This window comes from Sus scrofa, chromosome 4 (assembly GCF_054392235.1).
Source record: "Sus scrofa isolate SSC_HxYL_T2T_F1_AM1 chromosome 4, Sscrofa_HxYL_maternal_Yorkshire_Landrace_v2.0, whole genome shotgun sequence".
NCBI classification, from domain to species: Eukaryota; Metazoa; Chordata; class Mammalia; order Artiodactyla; family Suidae; genus Sus; species Sus scrofa.
The window spans coordinates 108,922,074-108,939,652 of record NC_139386.1 but is presented as its reverse complement, the minus strand read 5'-3'; the positions used below and the strand labels follow the sequence as shown (position 1 = coordinate 108,939,652).

The 17,579-nt window shown below is 47.7% G+C and overlaps 1 protein-coding gene across 1 annotated transcript in view; it reads left to right on the top strand.

Annotated features, from left to right (window-relative positions):
• The window catches only part of PTGFRN (prostaglandin F2 receptor inhibitor), an 88,096-nt gene extending 71,044 nt beyond the window's left edge, over positions 1-17,052 (top strand). The window contains exons 7-9 of the mRNA XM_013997237.3: positions 8,552-8,659; positions 13,492-13,797; positions 15,345-17,052. Coding sequence (XP_013852691.3) covers positions 8,552-8,659; positions 13,492-13,797; positions 15,345-15,511 — 581 coding nt within the window. The 3' untranslated portion in view covers positions 15,512-17,052. The remainder of the gene's footprint in view (positions 1-8,551; positions 8,660-13,491; positions 13,798-15,344) is intronic.
• The last annotated feature ends 527 nt before the right edge of the window (positions 17,053-17,579 follow it).

The window sequence follows — 17,579 nt, the reverse complement described above, 5'->3', positions numbered from 1 at the left end:
TCATGTCATCAGAAAAAGGAAATATGGTTATCTGAATATTAGGGACCTTTTCTTTCAGTTCTAGCTTTTTAAATCTGTGAATCAGATTTACACACAACTTCTACTTAATGCCATTTTTATCTTGAGAAGTGCAAAAAAGAATGCCAGTAAATATCATATTTTCTATATCAGAAAACATGTTTAGGAATCTCAAAAGTGCTTGGGAAGTGTTGACAAGACAATTTTTTTTTTGGTGGCTGTAGCAAACTGCTCTCCTTTATTGTGACTCAAAATTCTCAAAATTACAAATATAACTTACTAGGTTTTTTTTTAAATCAAAGAGAAGCCATATTTTCCCTTTTATTGTCCTGTGACATTTGTGGAAAAGAAATTCTCATTAGCACTGCATTTTTATGACTGAATAATATTCCATCGTGTGGGCGCACCACAGTTTGTTTATTCATTCATCAGCTAACAGACATTTCAGTGTTTCCAGGTCTTGACTCGCATGAATGATGCTGCTGTGAACATTTGTGTACATGTTTTTGTGTGAGCATACTCCCCTCATTTTAACCCTCACTTTTTTTTTTTTTTTTTTTTTTTTTTTTTTTGTCTTTTTGCCTTTCCTAGGGCTGCACCCGTGGCATGTGGAGGTTCCCAGCCTAGGGGTCAAATCAGAGCTGTAGCCGCTGGCTTATGCCACAGCCACAGCAACGCGCGGGATCCGAGCCGAGTCTACAGCCTACACCACAGCTCACGGCAACGCCGGACCCTTAACCCACTGAGCAAGGCCAGGAATTGAACCCGCAACCTCACGGTTCCTAGTCAGATTCATTAACCACTGCGCCAGGACGGGAACTCACTTTTTAAAATGGATAAACTGAAACACACCTCTATCAGGTCCTTTGGGGAACATGATGGAGTATAAACAAAGAGAAGAGGCAGCAGAGCCTCCAGAGGGGTTAAATGACTTGCCAAGAATGGAAGATTCAGAGCTCAAACCCAAATCTTATCCAGCCTGTGGCTTTCCCTCTTAGAGGTCCCTAGGACTGAAGGTGACAGGTACTCTTCCTCTCCTAACTTAATCAGAACAGTATTTCCATAAAGGGGATGGGTCTCCCAACCTTATGTCTCACCTTGTTTTTGGACTGGAAAAAAATTTCCAGTTGTCAAGTCTCAGAGATGTGGTGGTGTGAGTGAATAGATCTGTCAGCCTGGTTTGTTGAGGTAATAATTTTTTGAGGTGTTTATCTGTGGGAGGGTTAATGAAAACAAGAGCATTCTGATGTCTATTCTGAATGATTTTATCTTTGAAAAGTAAAATGTTTTTATATAACTTTAGGGCAGAAAGGTTCATTTTCTAAAAATAGCATAGATACATCTTCTCAAATGGAAATATTGCTCATTCGTTTGTGTAATTCATTAAGCTCTTCTGGCAAATCGGTGTATGTGTGTGGGTTTTGACAGGTAGACGATTTTAAAGTTATTGATCCCCAGTCTTGCTTAGCATATCAAAATGAAAGATCTTCACCTTTGAGTTTTGTTTCTTGGTGTTTTTTTGTTTTTGTTTTTGTTTTTTGCTTTTTGCTTTTTAGGGCCACACCTGCAGCATATGGAGGTTCCCAGGCTAGGGGTCAAATTGGAGCTACAGCTGCCAGCCGATGCCATAGCCACAACAACACAAGATCTGAGCCACATCTCTGACCTACACAATGGCTCACAGCAATGCTGGATCCTTAACCCACTGAGCGAGGCCAGGGATCAAACCCGCAACCTCATGGATACTAGGCAGATTCGTTTCCGCTGCGCCACAGATGGAAACTCCAAATAATACTATTCTTAATAAAGAATAAATACCAGGAATTTCTGTTGTGGCTCAGTGGGTTAAGAATCCAATGTCGTCTCTGTGAGGATGCAGGCTTGATCTCTGACCTTGCTCAGTGGGTTAAGGATCCGGCATTGCCGCAAGCCGCAGCATAGGTCGGAGACATGGCTTGGATCTGGTGTGGCCGTGGCTGTGGCATTCGCTGCAGCTGCAACTCTAATTCAGCCCCTAGCCCAGGAACTTCCATAGGCTGCAGAAGTAGCTGTAAAAAGAAACAAAAAATACTGACTTAAACCCTAAGATTTAGAAAGAGCAGAAAAAACACAAGCCTCTTTTATTGTGTATCTGCTTATTGTTTTAAATAATAGATTTATTGAGATAAGGTTAATATACCGTAAAATTCATCCATTTAGGTGTTAATTCAGTGGTTTTTAGTATATCCACAGATAGAGATTGTACAGCCGTCACTAGCATCTAATGCTAGAACTTTTTAATCACTCCACAAAGCAGACTCTGCCCATTAATAGTGACTCCCATCTCTGTACACCTAGCCCCTGGCCACCACTCATCTACTTTCTTCCTCTAAAGATTTGCCTCTTCTGGACAGTCCATGAGATTTGAATCCTGGATGTGGGCTCTTGTGCCTGGCTTCTTTAACTTAGCATGTTTTCGAGGGCCATCATGTTATATCATATATCAGTACTTCATTCCTTTTTTATGGCTGAATAATATTCCAGTATGAGGATAGAGCACATTTTGTTGACCTCTTCATCCGTTGATGGATCTTTAGATTATTTCTACCTTTTGGTGATCATGACTCATAATACATTGACCTAAACATTAGTATCCAAGTTTTTGTGTGGACAGAAGTTTTCATTTCTCACCTAGGAATGATGCTGGATCTTCTGATAACTCTCTTTAATTCTTTGAGGAACAACCAGATTTTTTCCAAAGCAGTGGCCCCATTTTACATTTCTTCCAGCAGTGTGTAAGGGTTCCCGTTTCTCCATATTCTCCCTATAACCCTGTTATTCTATATCTTTTTTATTACAGCCAAGCTAGTGGATGTGAAGAAGTATTTCGTTGTAGTTTTAATTTGCCTTTCCTTAATAACTATTGATGTTGATCATCTTTTCATATAGTTATTGGTCATATTTGCATCTTCTCTGGAGAAATGTCTATTCAAACCATTTGCCCCTTCCCTCTCCCCCCCGCCCTTTTTTTTTTTTTTTTTTTTTGCTTTTTAGGACCACACTTGCAGCATGTGGAGGTTCCCAGGCTGGGGGTCACATCAGAGCTGTAGCTGCAGGCCTGCCCCACAGCCACAGCAATGTCTGTGACCTACACCACAGCTCATGGCCACGCCAGATCCTTAACCCACTGAGCAAGTCCAGGGATCGAACTCACACCCTCACTGAGACTATGTCAGGGTTTTAACCTGCTGAACCACAACAGGGTCTCCGGTCTTTTCATTTTCTTAATTGTGTCCTTTGACGCACCCAAGTTTTAAATTTTGACAAAGTCCAATTTATATATTTTTTTCTTTTTGTTGCTTGTGCTTTTGGTGTCGTATCTAAGAAACCATTGCCTCATCCAGAATTTTAAAGATTTACACCTTTGGCTTCCTCTAAGAGTTTTACAGTTTTACCTCTTACATTTAGGGCTGTGATCCATTTTGAGTTAACTTTTGCGTGTGGTGTGAAGAAGGGGTTCGGTTTTATTCTTTTGCATGGGAATACCTAGCTGTCCTGGCACTATGTGTTGAAAAGTCTATTCTTTCCCCTATTGACTTGTCTTGGCACACTTGTCAAGAATCATTTAACCATAAATGTAAGGGCTTATTTCTGGACTCTCTGTCCTATTCTATCGATCCTAATGTCTGTTCCTAGCCCAGAATCTCATGTTTGATTGCTGTAGCTTTCTAGTAAGTTTTGAAATCAGGAAATGTGAGCCTTCCAACCTTGCTCTTTTTCAAGGTTATTTTGGCTGTTTGCAGTCCCTTGCATTTCCATATGAATTTTAGGATCAGTCCATTAATTTCTGCAGAAAAGGCAGCTGGAGCTTTGATAAGGATTGTGTTGAATCTGTAGATCAATTTGGAGAGTATTACCACTTAACAGCATTGTTTTTTAACCCACGAGATGTCTTTCCACTTATTTGGGTCTTTTAAAATTTCTGTCAATGGTGATTTATAGTTTTGAGCATACAAATATTGAACTTCTTTCATTAAATTTATCACAAGTATTTTATTCTTTTTGATGCTATCTATTATAAATGAAGTGCTTTCTTTGTCTTTTTTTTTTTTTTTTTGGTCTTTTTAGGGCTGCACCTGCGGCATATGAAGGTTCCCAGGCTGGGGGTCAAATCGGAGCTGGATCCTTAACGCATTGATCAAGGCCAGGGATTGAACCCGCGTCCTCATGGATGCTAGTCAGGTTCGCTAACCTGTAAGCCACGACAGGAACTCCTGAAATGCTTTCTTAATTTCCTTTTTAGTTTATCCATTGCAAGTGCTTAGAAACACAGCTGATTTCTGTACATTGATGTTGTATCCTGCAATCTTACTGACTTGTTTATTAGTTCCAAAAGTTTTTTTGTTGATTACTTGAGATTTTTTAAGTACAAGTTCGTGTCATCTATGAATATCGTTTCATTTCTTCTTTTCACTTTTACTAAATGCTTTCTAATTGTTTTTCTTGCCTAATTGCCCTGCTGGAACCTCTAGGGCAGCGTTGGAATAACAGTGGTGCAAGTGGAGGACTTTATCTTGTTCCTGATCTTAGGGGGGAGTTTCCCCCATTAAGTATCTTTCACCATTAGGTATCCTAGTAGTTCTGTGCTTTTCATAGCTGACTAATATTGGGTTGAGGAAGTTTTCTTTCATTCCTAATTTATTGAGTGATTTTATCATGAATAGGTGTTGGGTGTTGTCAAATGCTTTTTCTGTGACTCTTGAGATTCAGACAATTATGGGTTGTTTTTTTTTTTTTGTGCATCTGTTTTTTATCTATAGGATTTTATTTGATTTCTTTTTACATTTATCATTTGATGTTTCTTTAAAACTGTTATGAGAAAGAGGAGAGACATAAAATCTTTTGTATGTATTTCTAGGTGAGGAATGGGTATTGAATCTATTTCTCAGCATAACAGGTAAAGTCACTGTAGCTTGCAGGTTGAATAGACTGATTGCCTAAGGTTTTTATTTTATTTAATCTATGGAGTTGTCACGGCCAGTTCACAGTTTAATTAAGAGGAGTTGCCATCAAATCCAGCATGCGGCACCTGAATAGCTCCAAGAAAACACTTACTGGATACTGAAGAGGCTTTACCTCCTAAAAATCAGCAGCACCATGTAAAACACATGAACAAAGAGGTCCTTCCTGAGGTCCACCTTACTGTCCCCTTCAGGACACTTGTCTCTTGTGTTTCCTAAGGGGCCCTACTGAGTTGTGACTTCTACTGACTCAAAGTATCAGAGGGAATCATATGGTTTAAATGAAAGATTTGGCCTTTAAATAGAATAATAATGAAGTTCTTTCCTTATTAGAGAAAATTTGAAAATACAGTAAAATCGGAAGGAACATATAAAAATAAGGAAGAGCAGATCACCCACAATCTTACTGTTAATTGTTGGTGGTGTCCGTCGTCTTAGAATTTTTCCTTTGCAGAGTTCCCCTTGTGGCTCAGCAGAAAGGAATCTGACTGGCATCCATGAGGATGGAGGTTCGATTCCTGGCCTTGCTCAGTGGGTTAAGGATCCAGCGTTGCCATGAGCTGTGGTGCAGGTGGCAGATGTGGCTTGGCTCTCGCATTGCACCACCATGGCTGTGGTGCAGGCCAGCGGCTACAGCTCTGATTCAACCCCTGGCCTGGGGACCTCCATGTGCCACGGGTGCAGCCCTAAAAAGACAAAAAAAAAAAAAAAAAGAATTTTTTCCTTTGCATGTTTTCTTCATGACTTTGAAATCAGGCTGTCTATGCCTCCCCACCCCCCTTTAACATTGTAAGGTAAGCATTTTCCATGTTCTAAAAAATTCTAGAGAAGTACCAACTTTGCGGACGACCCTGGCTAACCATGACCCTCCTGATGGACGGGCACATGGTCTGCAGTTGGGGCTTTCACAAAAATCCTGTCGTTCACAGCCCTTTATTTTCAGGGGCTAGAGTAGGAGCATGGTTTGTGTCAATGTGTGGGTTTAAAAGCGAAGTGGGCCGTGTCTTCTCTGCAGACTAGGAACCTGGGCGTGTCTAGTGACTCTGGTTGTTCCCTTCAATTATCTGGACTGCGGTCTGTCATCTGTGAAGTTAACCAGACCAGTCCCCTCCCCAAAACAGCATTACCCCAGAAACTGACCATAATAAAAATATATCGAAGCCTGGGATAATGACCCACATTAACAGCGAGTTGCGGATTTCGTTAGAGGAAATCCACTGCCGTGAACCGTTCACAATAAAGGCCTTTTGCCTGGCCCTTGTTTGCCTGGTGAGCAGGGGACAAGGGCCCGTTGTTCCCACGGCCACGGCCACGGCCACGAGGGGAACGGAGGACTGTAACTTGTGACCCAGAAGGCATGTGGGGTTTTCTCTGGAAATATACAGAAAAGAAAATGAAATTTGTCCAAATAAGGTAAAGGAAATTTGTCCACATTTCTTGGCTGTTTCCAATTAAGTAAATAGAAACCTAAACCCATGACAAGGCGCTCCTTGGGTTTTATCATTCTGTGTTTGCTCAGAAGGGGCCCGGGCCCTCGAAGAAAGCCCCGTGGTAGAGTTCTGTTTAAAACCATGAACTGTCTAGCCAGAGACAAAAAAAATGTAGTCCCCATTGCTCACCAGGGTTGCTGCTAACCTGGCCTCCCAGAGGGCCGTATATGGCATGAGGTCCCCCCGTCATCCCCACGAGCCAGCCCAGAGCAACGCCCTTAATCCTTTCCCACCTCACTGCTAGCAACAGAGCAGATCCAGGGGGCTACAGCCCGAGGGAACCGTGGCCGAGGGCCGAGTTCATTGGCGGACGTGAAGTCCAGAAGGAGGGAAAGGTGCCTGTCGCTTCTGCTTTCATCCCGTTCTCCATGTCCGGGGACTGCTATTCTGTTACAGTCACCGTCTCCTGGAGCGAAGGACCCTCCCCCTGCTCTCTGGCTAATCTGAGCTTCCGGAGCAGTGTGCCCAGGTTTCTGTGGACTACCATCCTTCCCCCTTCTCCCAGCAAAGCCCAGATTCCTCGGGGCCTCAGTGTTAGGACAGCGATCTGATGAATTCACCATACCGCTCATGCTGAAAGGAAAATAGAGCCTCTTCAATTCTTTGCCTCATTGGTTCACCTGGCCTTTTAGTCTCTTTCCTCACGGTCACTTCTTTTGGATGTTAACACCAAAAGTACTTTCTCCTTTCTGATAATCTGATTTAAAAGGTAGCAACATCTCTATTCATGGCTTCTAATGAGTTTCAGAATCACTGTCCAGGGCCATCTATCTTTGCATTCCAGGAAACTCAGGGGAAATCCATAGTGGTGGTATTCTGGAGGCTTCTTCAGATTTGCCTATACCAAGATATTAGAAATTGGGATCATTCTTAGGATCAGGTTGACTTAAAGCTATATAATAGTCTTCCCTAAAAGTGAGCTGTAAAGGGGTGAAGAACAAAAATGTGGTACCTAGCCCCTCTCTTTGCCTAAGGAAGGGGTAGGAGCTGCAGATTTCTCCCATACAAGGCATACCTTTTTTTTTTTTTTTTAATTTAAGAAGTTGTTTATTTGTACCTAGTAATGAAATAGCATAATAATAACGTCTATACAGTCAAATGCATCCAACTGACTATGGCAGGTATTTCCAACTTCTGGTCCTTCATACTGTACCCTTCATATTTTCTTGCTCATTTGTATGCTCATTACCTGACAACTTACACATTTAGAAGGAGCTCCTCTGCCTTGTGGTGAGTGGGTGGTGCTCTGAGGAGTCAGCATGGTTTATGTAGAAAACCATGGCTTTAGGAAGAAAGACAGGGGTCTTTTATAAACGTAAACTAGCTACTGAGGGAGCCTTCCAGGACGAATACACGATAAATCCTGTCTGGGTGGTTTGTTTTGCTTTGTTTCTTGGCTGCATTCCTTGTTCCCAGGCCAGGGATTGAACCCTCAACACAGCAGCCACCTGAGCCATGGCAGTGACAACACTAGATCCTTAACCTGCTAGACCACCAAGGAACTCCATGTCTGCATAGTTTTTAAAAGGGATTTCCCTGCGGCCTCAGTTTCCCCCAGCGGATTGGAATCCTTTAGTGCTCCCACTGCACTTCAGAGAAATGTCTCTGTGGGCATGCCCACCTCCTTACTGGATTTCGGCCTCTGCACAGCAGGGCCCATCGCCAGCACCCAGTCCAATGAGGCTTCTCACTCTCTCAGGACCAAAAGCATCTCCGATTTAGTCCTGAGCCCTCTGATCTCTGAGCCACTCTGGTCTGGACATAAGCCACTCGGAGGTGAGAACAGCCCAGGCTCTACCAGGATGGGAGGGTGGAGTGGCCTTTGATGAGACCGTGGTTGTGATCCTCAGATGAAGCCCCTCTGGATGTCCTTAATGCACGCATCTCCCTGAACGGAAGAAAAACAACCCGAGCACACCTATTTTGTGCATTTCTAGCCCAGGTCCAAGGAAAGGGAGCCCATGTGCAGCCCCATTCGCATACCCAGAGTGGCATTGAAACAAGCGTGAACCAGGAGCATGAAGTGGCATTGCTTTCTTCCAGGTCCTGTGTTCAATGCCTCTGTGCACTCAGACACGCCATCGGTCATCCGGGGAGATCTCATCAAACTGTTTTGTATCATCACTGTCGAAGGAGCGGCCCTGGATCCAGGTACTTCTCTCGCGCCTTTCCCCTTCCCCGTGTTGCTTTTTGTAAGTGTTCCTTCTGGCATCCCCCCTGTGTGACACAGATACGGAGGTCAGGGCTTGGATCAGCTGTTATCCCAAACCACCGAGCTCAGTACCTGGTCCTCAGGAGGTGTTTAGTAAGTACTTGCTGGATGGAGGCCACAGTCCATTAGATGATTGGGAGACATAGCCAGACCTTGGAATGTGAGTTGTCAAGGGGATCTAGTGGCCACTTCCGGGGCTGATTCAAGCTGGTTTGCAATCCACGGGCAGAGTCCAGCGCCCTCCCTGTTTTTCTTTCATTCCTTCATTCACATAGTTATTGGATTCCTTCTCTCTGCGGTACTGTTAGATGCGGGGGATGGAAGAGTGATCAGCTGAAGAACCCGACATAGCGTCCATGAGGATGCGGGTTCCCTCCCTGGCCTCACTCAGTTAAGGATCTGGCGTTGCCACAATCTGTGGCTCAGGTCCTGGGTTGCTGTGGCTGTGGTGTAGGCCTCAGCTGCAGCTCTGATCCAACAGCTTGATTAAGGAGATACAGAAGAAAGAAACCGCCCTGTGATATAATATCAGATAACAATGCTCTGAGGAAATCCAGAGCAGAGTAAATAAGTGGCAGGTAACTGGGCCTGCTCTTGTAGTTGAAGTTCTTAGGAAATCTTTGGAAATGTTTTCTTTGCAGAAAATATCAGCACTGCCAGCAGGATGCCTGGCTGTGGGCCAGCAGCATTATGCCTTTTCCGCTTGGCCCCCTCAGGCCCGGTGCTGTTCCCCTCTCCCTCTTAGACCCTCAGGAGGTGTCTCTGTTGCTGAGCAGGACCGTACCCACCTGTGCCTTCTCCTGAGGAGCCGGCGGAGACCCTGACTCCCTGCCTGGGGGCTGCCCTTGCTCTGACCCTGGGCGCCTCTGTCCTGCCCACTCCACCCAAGCAGAGCCTTGGCCTCCCACACATTTGCACGAGGAAAAGGCCCAAGTGTGCAGGGTTCACTAAGTTCCGTGGGGAGACCACGGGCCACCTGGCCCTGGGGTGGAAACTGGAAGCAGGCGTGCAATCCCTGTTTAAAGGTCAGACTGTTAGGAAGGGAGGGTGGGCTGTAGGGTGCCCCGTGTGACCACCAGGGACAGCGACCTGGGCCTCCGCCCCCTGAGCTCGGCTCCCGCAGGGCCTCCAGTTGAAGGTTCAGGTGGCAGTGAGTTCGGGGCTGGCCAACCTTCTGTGTAAAGGGCCCAGGCAGGAAGCGTTTTGACTCCAAGGGCCAGATGGCTTTGCAGCACTGCTCTGCTTGGCTGTAGAGCCAGGGCAGCCGAGGAGACTGATGTGAACAAATGGCCCAGCTGTGTTCTGGTGAAACTTTATTTACAGAAACAGGTGGGGCTGGGCTGGACCTGCAGGCTGTAGGTTACCGACCCCTGGGTGAGTGGATGGATGCCAAAATTGATTCTCACGGGGATCCCGCATGTGGTTGAGCTTTAGAGGTAGGAAAAAGGAGAAGGGTTTGTGGAAGATGTAATCAAAGGAAAGGAACGAAACCCATCCTAACCAACAGAGAGGTCCACTCTGTCCTCGGAGGCTGGGACGGGGGAGCTGGGTCTTGAGTGCACTGCCACGGCTGGGGAGACTGCCAGCCAAGGGGAAGCAGAGAGATCCTTTTCAGAAGTTGGGGTAATGGGGAGTGTCTATCATGGCTCAGTAGTTAACAAACCCAACTATGATCCATGAGGACGCGGGTTTGATCCCTGGCCTTGCTCAGTGGGTTAAGGATCCGGCATTGCCATGAGCTATGGTGTAGGTTGCAGACACAGCTCAGATTGTATGTTGCTATGGCTGTGGCTGTGGTGTAGGCTGGCAGCTGTAGCTCTGATTAGACCCCTAGCCTGGGAACTTCCATATGCCGCCAGTGCAGCCCTAAAAAGACAAAAGACCAAAAAAAAAAAAAAAAAAAAAAAAAAGTCGGAGTAATTTACCCTTAAAGCTCACTTATTTAAAAAAATTTTCTTTAATTTTAGAGCTCATTTATAGATATATACAAAAACAAATCATTTAAATGCTTTTTCTCAGTAAATTAATGGGTCACCAATTGTGCCCTTAATATCAGAATCTTTTCCTCCAGTGTAATTGCAAAAGCTACAGGTAGCTGTTATCTTGCAGATCATAATTTTCCAGAACTTTGCACTCTCGGACTGCATGGGTAGAAGATTCTGAATAATTAAACACCAGCCGTAATTTCACTTTTCCCCATGCAGCCTGTGCGCTCTGAAGGAATTCTCTTCTGGTAAGGACACAGGACCCAGCTGGGCCAAGCGCCAAGGGGCTCCTACGCCCAGGCAGGGGGAGGGCCGGGGTGGATCACGCCCTTTAGAGGAGGCGTCTGAGGTCAGGCTCCCTAGAAGCAGCGCTTGAGACAAGCATGTGAGTGATTAATTGAAGACATTCTCTCAGGAGGAAACCATGAGGGAGTGAGGGATCAGGGAAGGGAGCCAGACAAAATGTGAATTCAGAACAGATCTACCTCCCTGGGGGCGCTCCGCGCACCCGCTGCACCACAGTGCCAGACCTCCTTGAGCTGATGGACTGGGCTTTTGTATCCTCCCCACCCCCCAATTAGTCAGTCATTGTCACAATGGATGGCTGGGGAGGGGTAGTGTTTCTTCACCCCTTTGTGGGGGGGGGCAGGGGTGCCCTCCGGGTGGTGGCTTCTGCCAGCTAAGGCCAGGCCTTTGCAGAAGGATACAGGTGTGAGAGCTTAGCAGCCACACCTACAGCAGCTGGGGGCCCAGTGCTCCAGCTGGTCAGGGCGGGGCGCCAGGAGCACCTGCGACAGGTAGAAATGCCCTTCCTGGCCCATCATCTCCTAGTGCAGAGCTTAGAGGCTGAACTGTGGGGATAAGGATGTTCACAGCGGCCAGCTTTTACGGAGTGCTTGTTGTATTCCAGGTGTGGTTCTAAGCACACAAAAAAATTTTTTTTTGTGGCAGCACCCATGACATATGAAAGTTCCCAGGCTAGGGGTCAAATCGGAGCTACAGCTGCCAGTCTGTGCTACAGCCACAGCAATGCAAGATCCGAGCCAAGTCTGCAACCTACACAGCAGCTCACGGCATCACTGGATCCTTAATCCACTGAGCGGAGCCAGGGATCAAACCTGCATCCTCATGGATACCAGTCAGGTTCATTATCGCTGAGCCACAACGGGAACTCCCTAAGCGTTTTATAAAGTTAGCTAACTGTGGGTACTGTTGTAATTTCTTTTTTCAGGACACTAAGTCACAGTGAGCTTAAGGGACTCCCCCAGGTCACGTGGCTAACAAGAGCTGGTGCTAGGATTCTAGCCTGGGTAGCTGACCTTGCAGCCTGGCCACTGCATTATGAAGCATGGCAGGGCTGGGTTTAGAGTCTGAGCATCAATAACAGGGACAGGTGTGACTTCTCGGTTTCAGTAACCACCCAGTGCCTACCGGTGACAGCCGCTCTGAGCTGGTGTGCGCGGAGTACCTGGGAGTGACATGGGTGCCTGGTGAGCACTGTGAGCATGTGAGGACGTCTGTGCCACTCCTTCTGCCCCTGGGGAATTGGTCTTCTTGGTGAGAGATGACCTACACACTGGGAACAATCCGGTGTTATGCTCAAGTGCCACAGTGGGTCGACGGGGAGAGAAAAAGATGCCGGGGCATCAGAGCAGAAGGCTGCTGTTGCCTGCAGTCGAGTTGAGATTTGCCTGTGGCTCGTCACATTTTGAGAGTAAATTGAAAGGGAATGATCATTTGGATAATTTTATAGAAGTTTTTGCTTTTTAGTTTTGCTTACATTCTTCCTTAATATATAAACATCTGAATGTAATGTATCTGCCTTATAAGGTGCCTTTTGAGGTGATGAGTGTATTTTTACTAAATGAATAAATGCTGCTTTTTGTTTCACAAAAAGTGTGTTATTTTACATGTGTATGGGAAGCCTTGCGAAGTGAGTTCAAGGTAAAGCAGTGTTTGTGGCCTCCCAGTCCTTGCTTGCTGGGTGCCTCTCAGACCTGACACAGCGGGTGTCACTTGGTTACAGCCAAAGGAAGAGGTCAAGGGCTTATGCTGTGCGCTCTGTTGCCACGTTCCGTGAGAATTACCACTTGAGCCAAAGTCATCTTCCTCTTATGCCCACATTAATTTATTCGAGGCTGTTAGAACCTTAATTTTGCAGAGTACTTTACGATGCTGCAGCCTTACTCTCTGGGACTGTGAAACGGTTCAATTTTCTCAGCTTGACAGTTTTTCCTCTTGTTTTGAACTTAAGCTCTTCAGGGGGAAACTATCACAGCAAAGAATAACACCTAAACTGTTTACAACGCTCCATTTTGTATGATCCAGTTTCTGTGCAGGCTGTTCCTTAGGATTTTAGTGCCCTTCCAGTCTTGGGTTCTGCTGCCTGAAGTGGCAAAGGACCCTGCTTTGTCTAGGAGACAGAACAAGCAATGTCACCACATACCACTCTCTGTCCTATGTTCCCTGGGGGAGACAGGTTTGGGCTCTGCCCCCTTAAGCTGGATGGTGGCAGTGGCCTGGTTAAGAGGGTGGATTCTGGAGCTAGACTTCTGGGTTAAGCCACGCGCTCTGCCACCTCCTGGCTGTGACCTCAAACAAGGTATTTGGTCCCGCCATAGGGTGAGGAGTGTGGTGGTACCTTCTTTATGGGCTCATGGAGAAGATTCGGGGAGACCTAAGGCTTGTGGGCTCTGCTGGCCCGCTGTCGGGTTGAGGTGTGGCAGCCGTACTTGGTACTTCTGCCCGTGGCACTGACCCCAGGGTTTTGGCTTGCTAATCCACAGATGACATGGCCTTTGACGTGTCCTGGTTTGCGGTGCACTCCTTCGGCCTGGACAAGGCTCCGGTCCTCCTGTCATCCCTGGATCGGAAGGGGATTGTGAACACAGCCGAGAGGGACTGGAAGAGTGGCCTCAGCCTGGAGCGCGTGAGCGTGCTGGAATTCTTGCTGCAAGTGCATGGCTCCGAGGACCAGGACTTTGGCAACTACTACTGCTCCGTGACTCCGTGGGTGAAGTCACCCACAGGTTCCTGGCAGAAGGAGGCAGAGATCCAGTCCAAGCCCATCTTTATAACTGTGAAGATGGATGGTAAGAATGACACACAGATCACTGTCTCAGTGTTTGGGGAATGTCTTCTCTCTGTGCTCTGCTGCCACTGACGGGATCCAGGTCCCCACCCTTTGAGGAATGTGCCTGCTTTCTCTCTAGACCTGGCCCGGGCCTGGACCCAGAAGGAGCACATGCAGCCCTTGCTGTTTTCCCAGCTCTGATATAGCCTGTGTGCTGGAGGCACCATTGGGAAATGATTTTTAAGACTCACTGGAAAGATTTTCGATACTTTCTATAAATTCTGTGCCCTCCCACTTTGCCGTGTCCTAGGGTTGGCACAGGGTCTGCTGGGCAAGGGCAGAGAATAGCATCGAGAGAGCAGGTCCAGGCCTCCAGGAGGGGCTGCGGGGTGGGTTCCTGCCCCTCTTGCCGTCCTACTGGTTCTGCTTCTTGGAAAATGGGGGCTCCCCCTGGTGTCACTAGCACAGAGGGGGTTCTTCATGGAACCCTGAGATGGGAGGGGGAGCTTCCCACCTTGTTGGTCCACACTGACCACCACAGTCAGCCTAACTAGGTGGTCAGAGGCCCCCCCCCCACCCCTCTGCTCCCTGAGCATCCCAGAGTTGGGGGCAGGGGTATTCCTGGGTGCATAAGAGACATGTCTTCCCCGCAGAAAGCATCAAAGGAAACAGTAATTGAAAAAACTCATGGAAAGAATTCAAGTCCATGTCCCTCTGAGGAGGCTTTGAGTGTGTTTCCCTGATGATTTGTCCATTTGGGGGAGGCTGGAATTGGAGCCCCAGCTCTTCCCCCGATGACTTAGCCTTTCTAATTCTTCATTTCCTCTTTTGTAAAAGGGATGATAATCTCTCGGAGGGCTGTTGTGCTAAATGTCAGGCAACAAGCACAGTGCTAGCACCCACCCAGGGCGTGCTGGTCCTTTGGGGGAAGGGATTGTGGGCTTTGGGGGGTGTGGGATCTGAACAGTGTTTGTGCATTCCTGAAACTTAGTCGTTTATACTTATTTGCATCCTAGAGATTTCTTGCTGGAAGTTACTCCCTATGAAAACGCAGATTTACCAAACAAGTAGGGAGTGATTATTCACTTTGCTAGATAATTTACTACAGTGTTACTTAAAATAGCTCCCTAGTACACTTCAGTTATTTGATGCATGGAATTGATTTACGTATGATTTTTTTAAAGGATGCATCTGCTGCTGAATGTGTGGTGCCCTTATACTGACTTTTAAAAATCAATCTCCTGCCAAAACCCTAAAAAGAAGCAAGTTGACATTCAAAGACATCGAAGGAAATCTTTTTTTCTGGTTTTTTCTTTTTTCTTTTTTTTTTTTTTTTTTTTGGTCCCTCCAGAGAACTGGGTGGGGAGACATTTGCTCATTTCTTGGCAGCTGCGGCTGAGCCGCTTCTGCCTCAAGCACTGTGCTAGGTGGGTGCTGAGTACAGGATGCATGAGGTCCGATTCCCCGGGGGAGACCCTGCCCCAGTGGAGCGGGGCAGCGGTGCTCTTCCTGGAAGCCCCCTCGCATCTCTAACCGGTCACTTTGCCTTTGCTCTCTCCCTCCCAGTGCTGAACGCCTTCAAGTACCCGCTGCTGATCGGCGTCGGCCTGTCCACGGTCATCGGGCTCCTGTCCTGCCTCATCGGGTACTGCAGCTCCCACTGGTGCTGTAAGAAGGAGGTCCAGGAGACCAGGCGGGAGCGCCGCCGGCTCATGTCCATGGAGATGGACTAGGCGGGGCCGGGAGGACCGGGGCAGCCGGACGGCCGAGGAGCAATTTGGGCGAGAAGAGGACAGTGAGCTTTTAACGCGAAGCGTGTTACTCTAAAAACCAGTCCTCTCTAATCTCAGGTGGGACCTGGCGCTCTCTCTTTTCTGCATGTCAAGTTCTGAGCGCGGAGATGTTTACCAGCACACGGCTCTTCTTCCCACGGCACTTTCTGAGCGAACAATCGAGTGTGTGTTCTCCCAACGGCGGCTTTTTAATGGTTAACCTTCGTCTAATTTGTTTCTCCTACTGGCGTAGAGATCTCTGACTCGTGTGTGTGTATAGCTTTTGTTCCGAGGGGTTGCGGGGAGGAAGGGGTGACGGCGTTCAGAGTCCTTTGTCTCGGATGAGGACGGAACTGCCGCTTGCGAGCCGGCGTCCGCGAGGGAGGCCCGTGGCGAGAGCTGCTAGGGGCGACGCGCTACCCCGGCCGAGGGGACAGCACAGACCAGGGCCGAAGGCTCATTTGTGGCTTTGACTCCCCGCCCCCACCCCCTATTTTCAGGGGTTGAGACTACATTTGAAATCTAAACTTGCAGTACGTAACTTCCTATTGAGCCCAGATACATTTTGTTTGGGTTTGGGTTTTTTTTTTTTTTTTGCCTCTCCGCCCCCCTCTCCATTTCTTCCGTATTTGCTTTATGTGCGAGTGCCGAAGTGGCCCTGGAATCGAGAATTTGGCTCTCCACCAAGCACCTTATCTTGCCACCTTAGCCTTAAGAATGAGTATGAAGAAAACTACCCAGCCACCTCTATCCAGGGCAGTGAGAAGGACTGCAAGGAGGAGGCCATCGGGGAACAAGGAAAGGAACAGTCACTCCTGTAGCTCTGAGGCCACCGTGCCTGGGAGGAGGTGGGGGGCGGGGAGTTAGATTTCTGCAGCTCATGCCGGGAGGGTCAGTGGTGCCAGAGGTATGACAGGCGGAAGAGGCCACCTACATTCCCCACCCTGCCCTTTGCAGGGGACCCAGAGACACCTCGCATCTTTCACGGGCTGTTTGGGCTACTTAACGTGGCACCAACTTGCCACTTGCAAGACTGCCTTCACGGAATCAGAAATCACCAAGAAGAACCACGCGTTTCCTATGACCTTTTAAGTCCTTGGAGTCTTTTTACGATCCCCGGCAGGGGTTGGTGAGGAAGGGTATACTTTGTGGTCGGTTTGCTTTCCCATTAGAAACACAAAGGAAACCCAGCAATTTATTGCCACGTGAACAGCCTACAGAGTAGATCTGAGAGCAGCCCGTTTTGCCTGATCCCTTGTACGGGGCGTGGGACAAGGACCCAAGGGACCCTCCGCTCCCTGAAGTGTCTCCCCCCGCCCAGTGTTGGCCTTTCGGAAGCATCCCAGCGGGGCTTTCTGAGGGCCACCGGTCCTCGTGCTCTGCATTGCAGTCCTCTGTGCTTTTATCCCGGCTCTGAAGGATCGAACACTGCTCTGTCTTCCAAAGGGGAAAAAAAGAGATTCATTTGTTTTGAGCAATAAAGTAATACAAAATGATGGCCATTCATGTGTGGCTCTTTGTCACAATGGGCCGGACGAGCCGGACTCCTGGCCCACCCTCTTCCTTCCGCTTCCCTCACTCTGCTGCCCAAGATTCCTTCTGCACTTGTCACCAGCTCGCCCTCCAACCCCCCCCGCCGTCCCCCCCCAGGCAGTTTCCACCAAGTTTTTCGTCTGAGTTTTGCCCACTGATGGGACCACTCATGTGATAGAAACTGGATTCTGCACTAACAGCAGCAGCGCAGACGAATTCCAGCCCTAACATCTGTGGCAGGAAGACAGGCAGCGGGTACGCGCCCCCAGAGCCTGGGTGACAAGAGGATCTGGGGAGGAGGCCTCGGAAGCACTAGATTTGGGTGTTTCTGATGTCGCCTCTCCTCACTGTGCTGTTTCAGAGGAGGTGGGCCACAGGTGCTTGTGTAAATAGGGATTCAAGAGTGAACACACAGAAGCAGGTGGTGTGTTAGGAACAGCCCGTTGCCCTTTGAGCCCTTGCAGTTACCATGCCACCAAGAGAAGATTCAGGATTG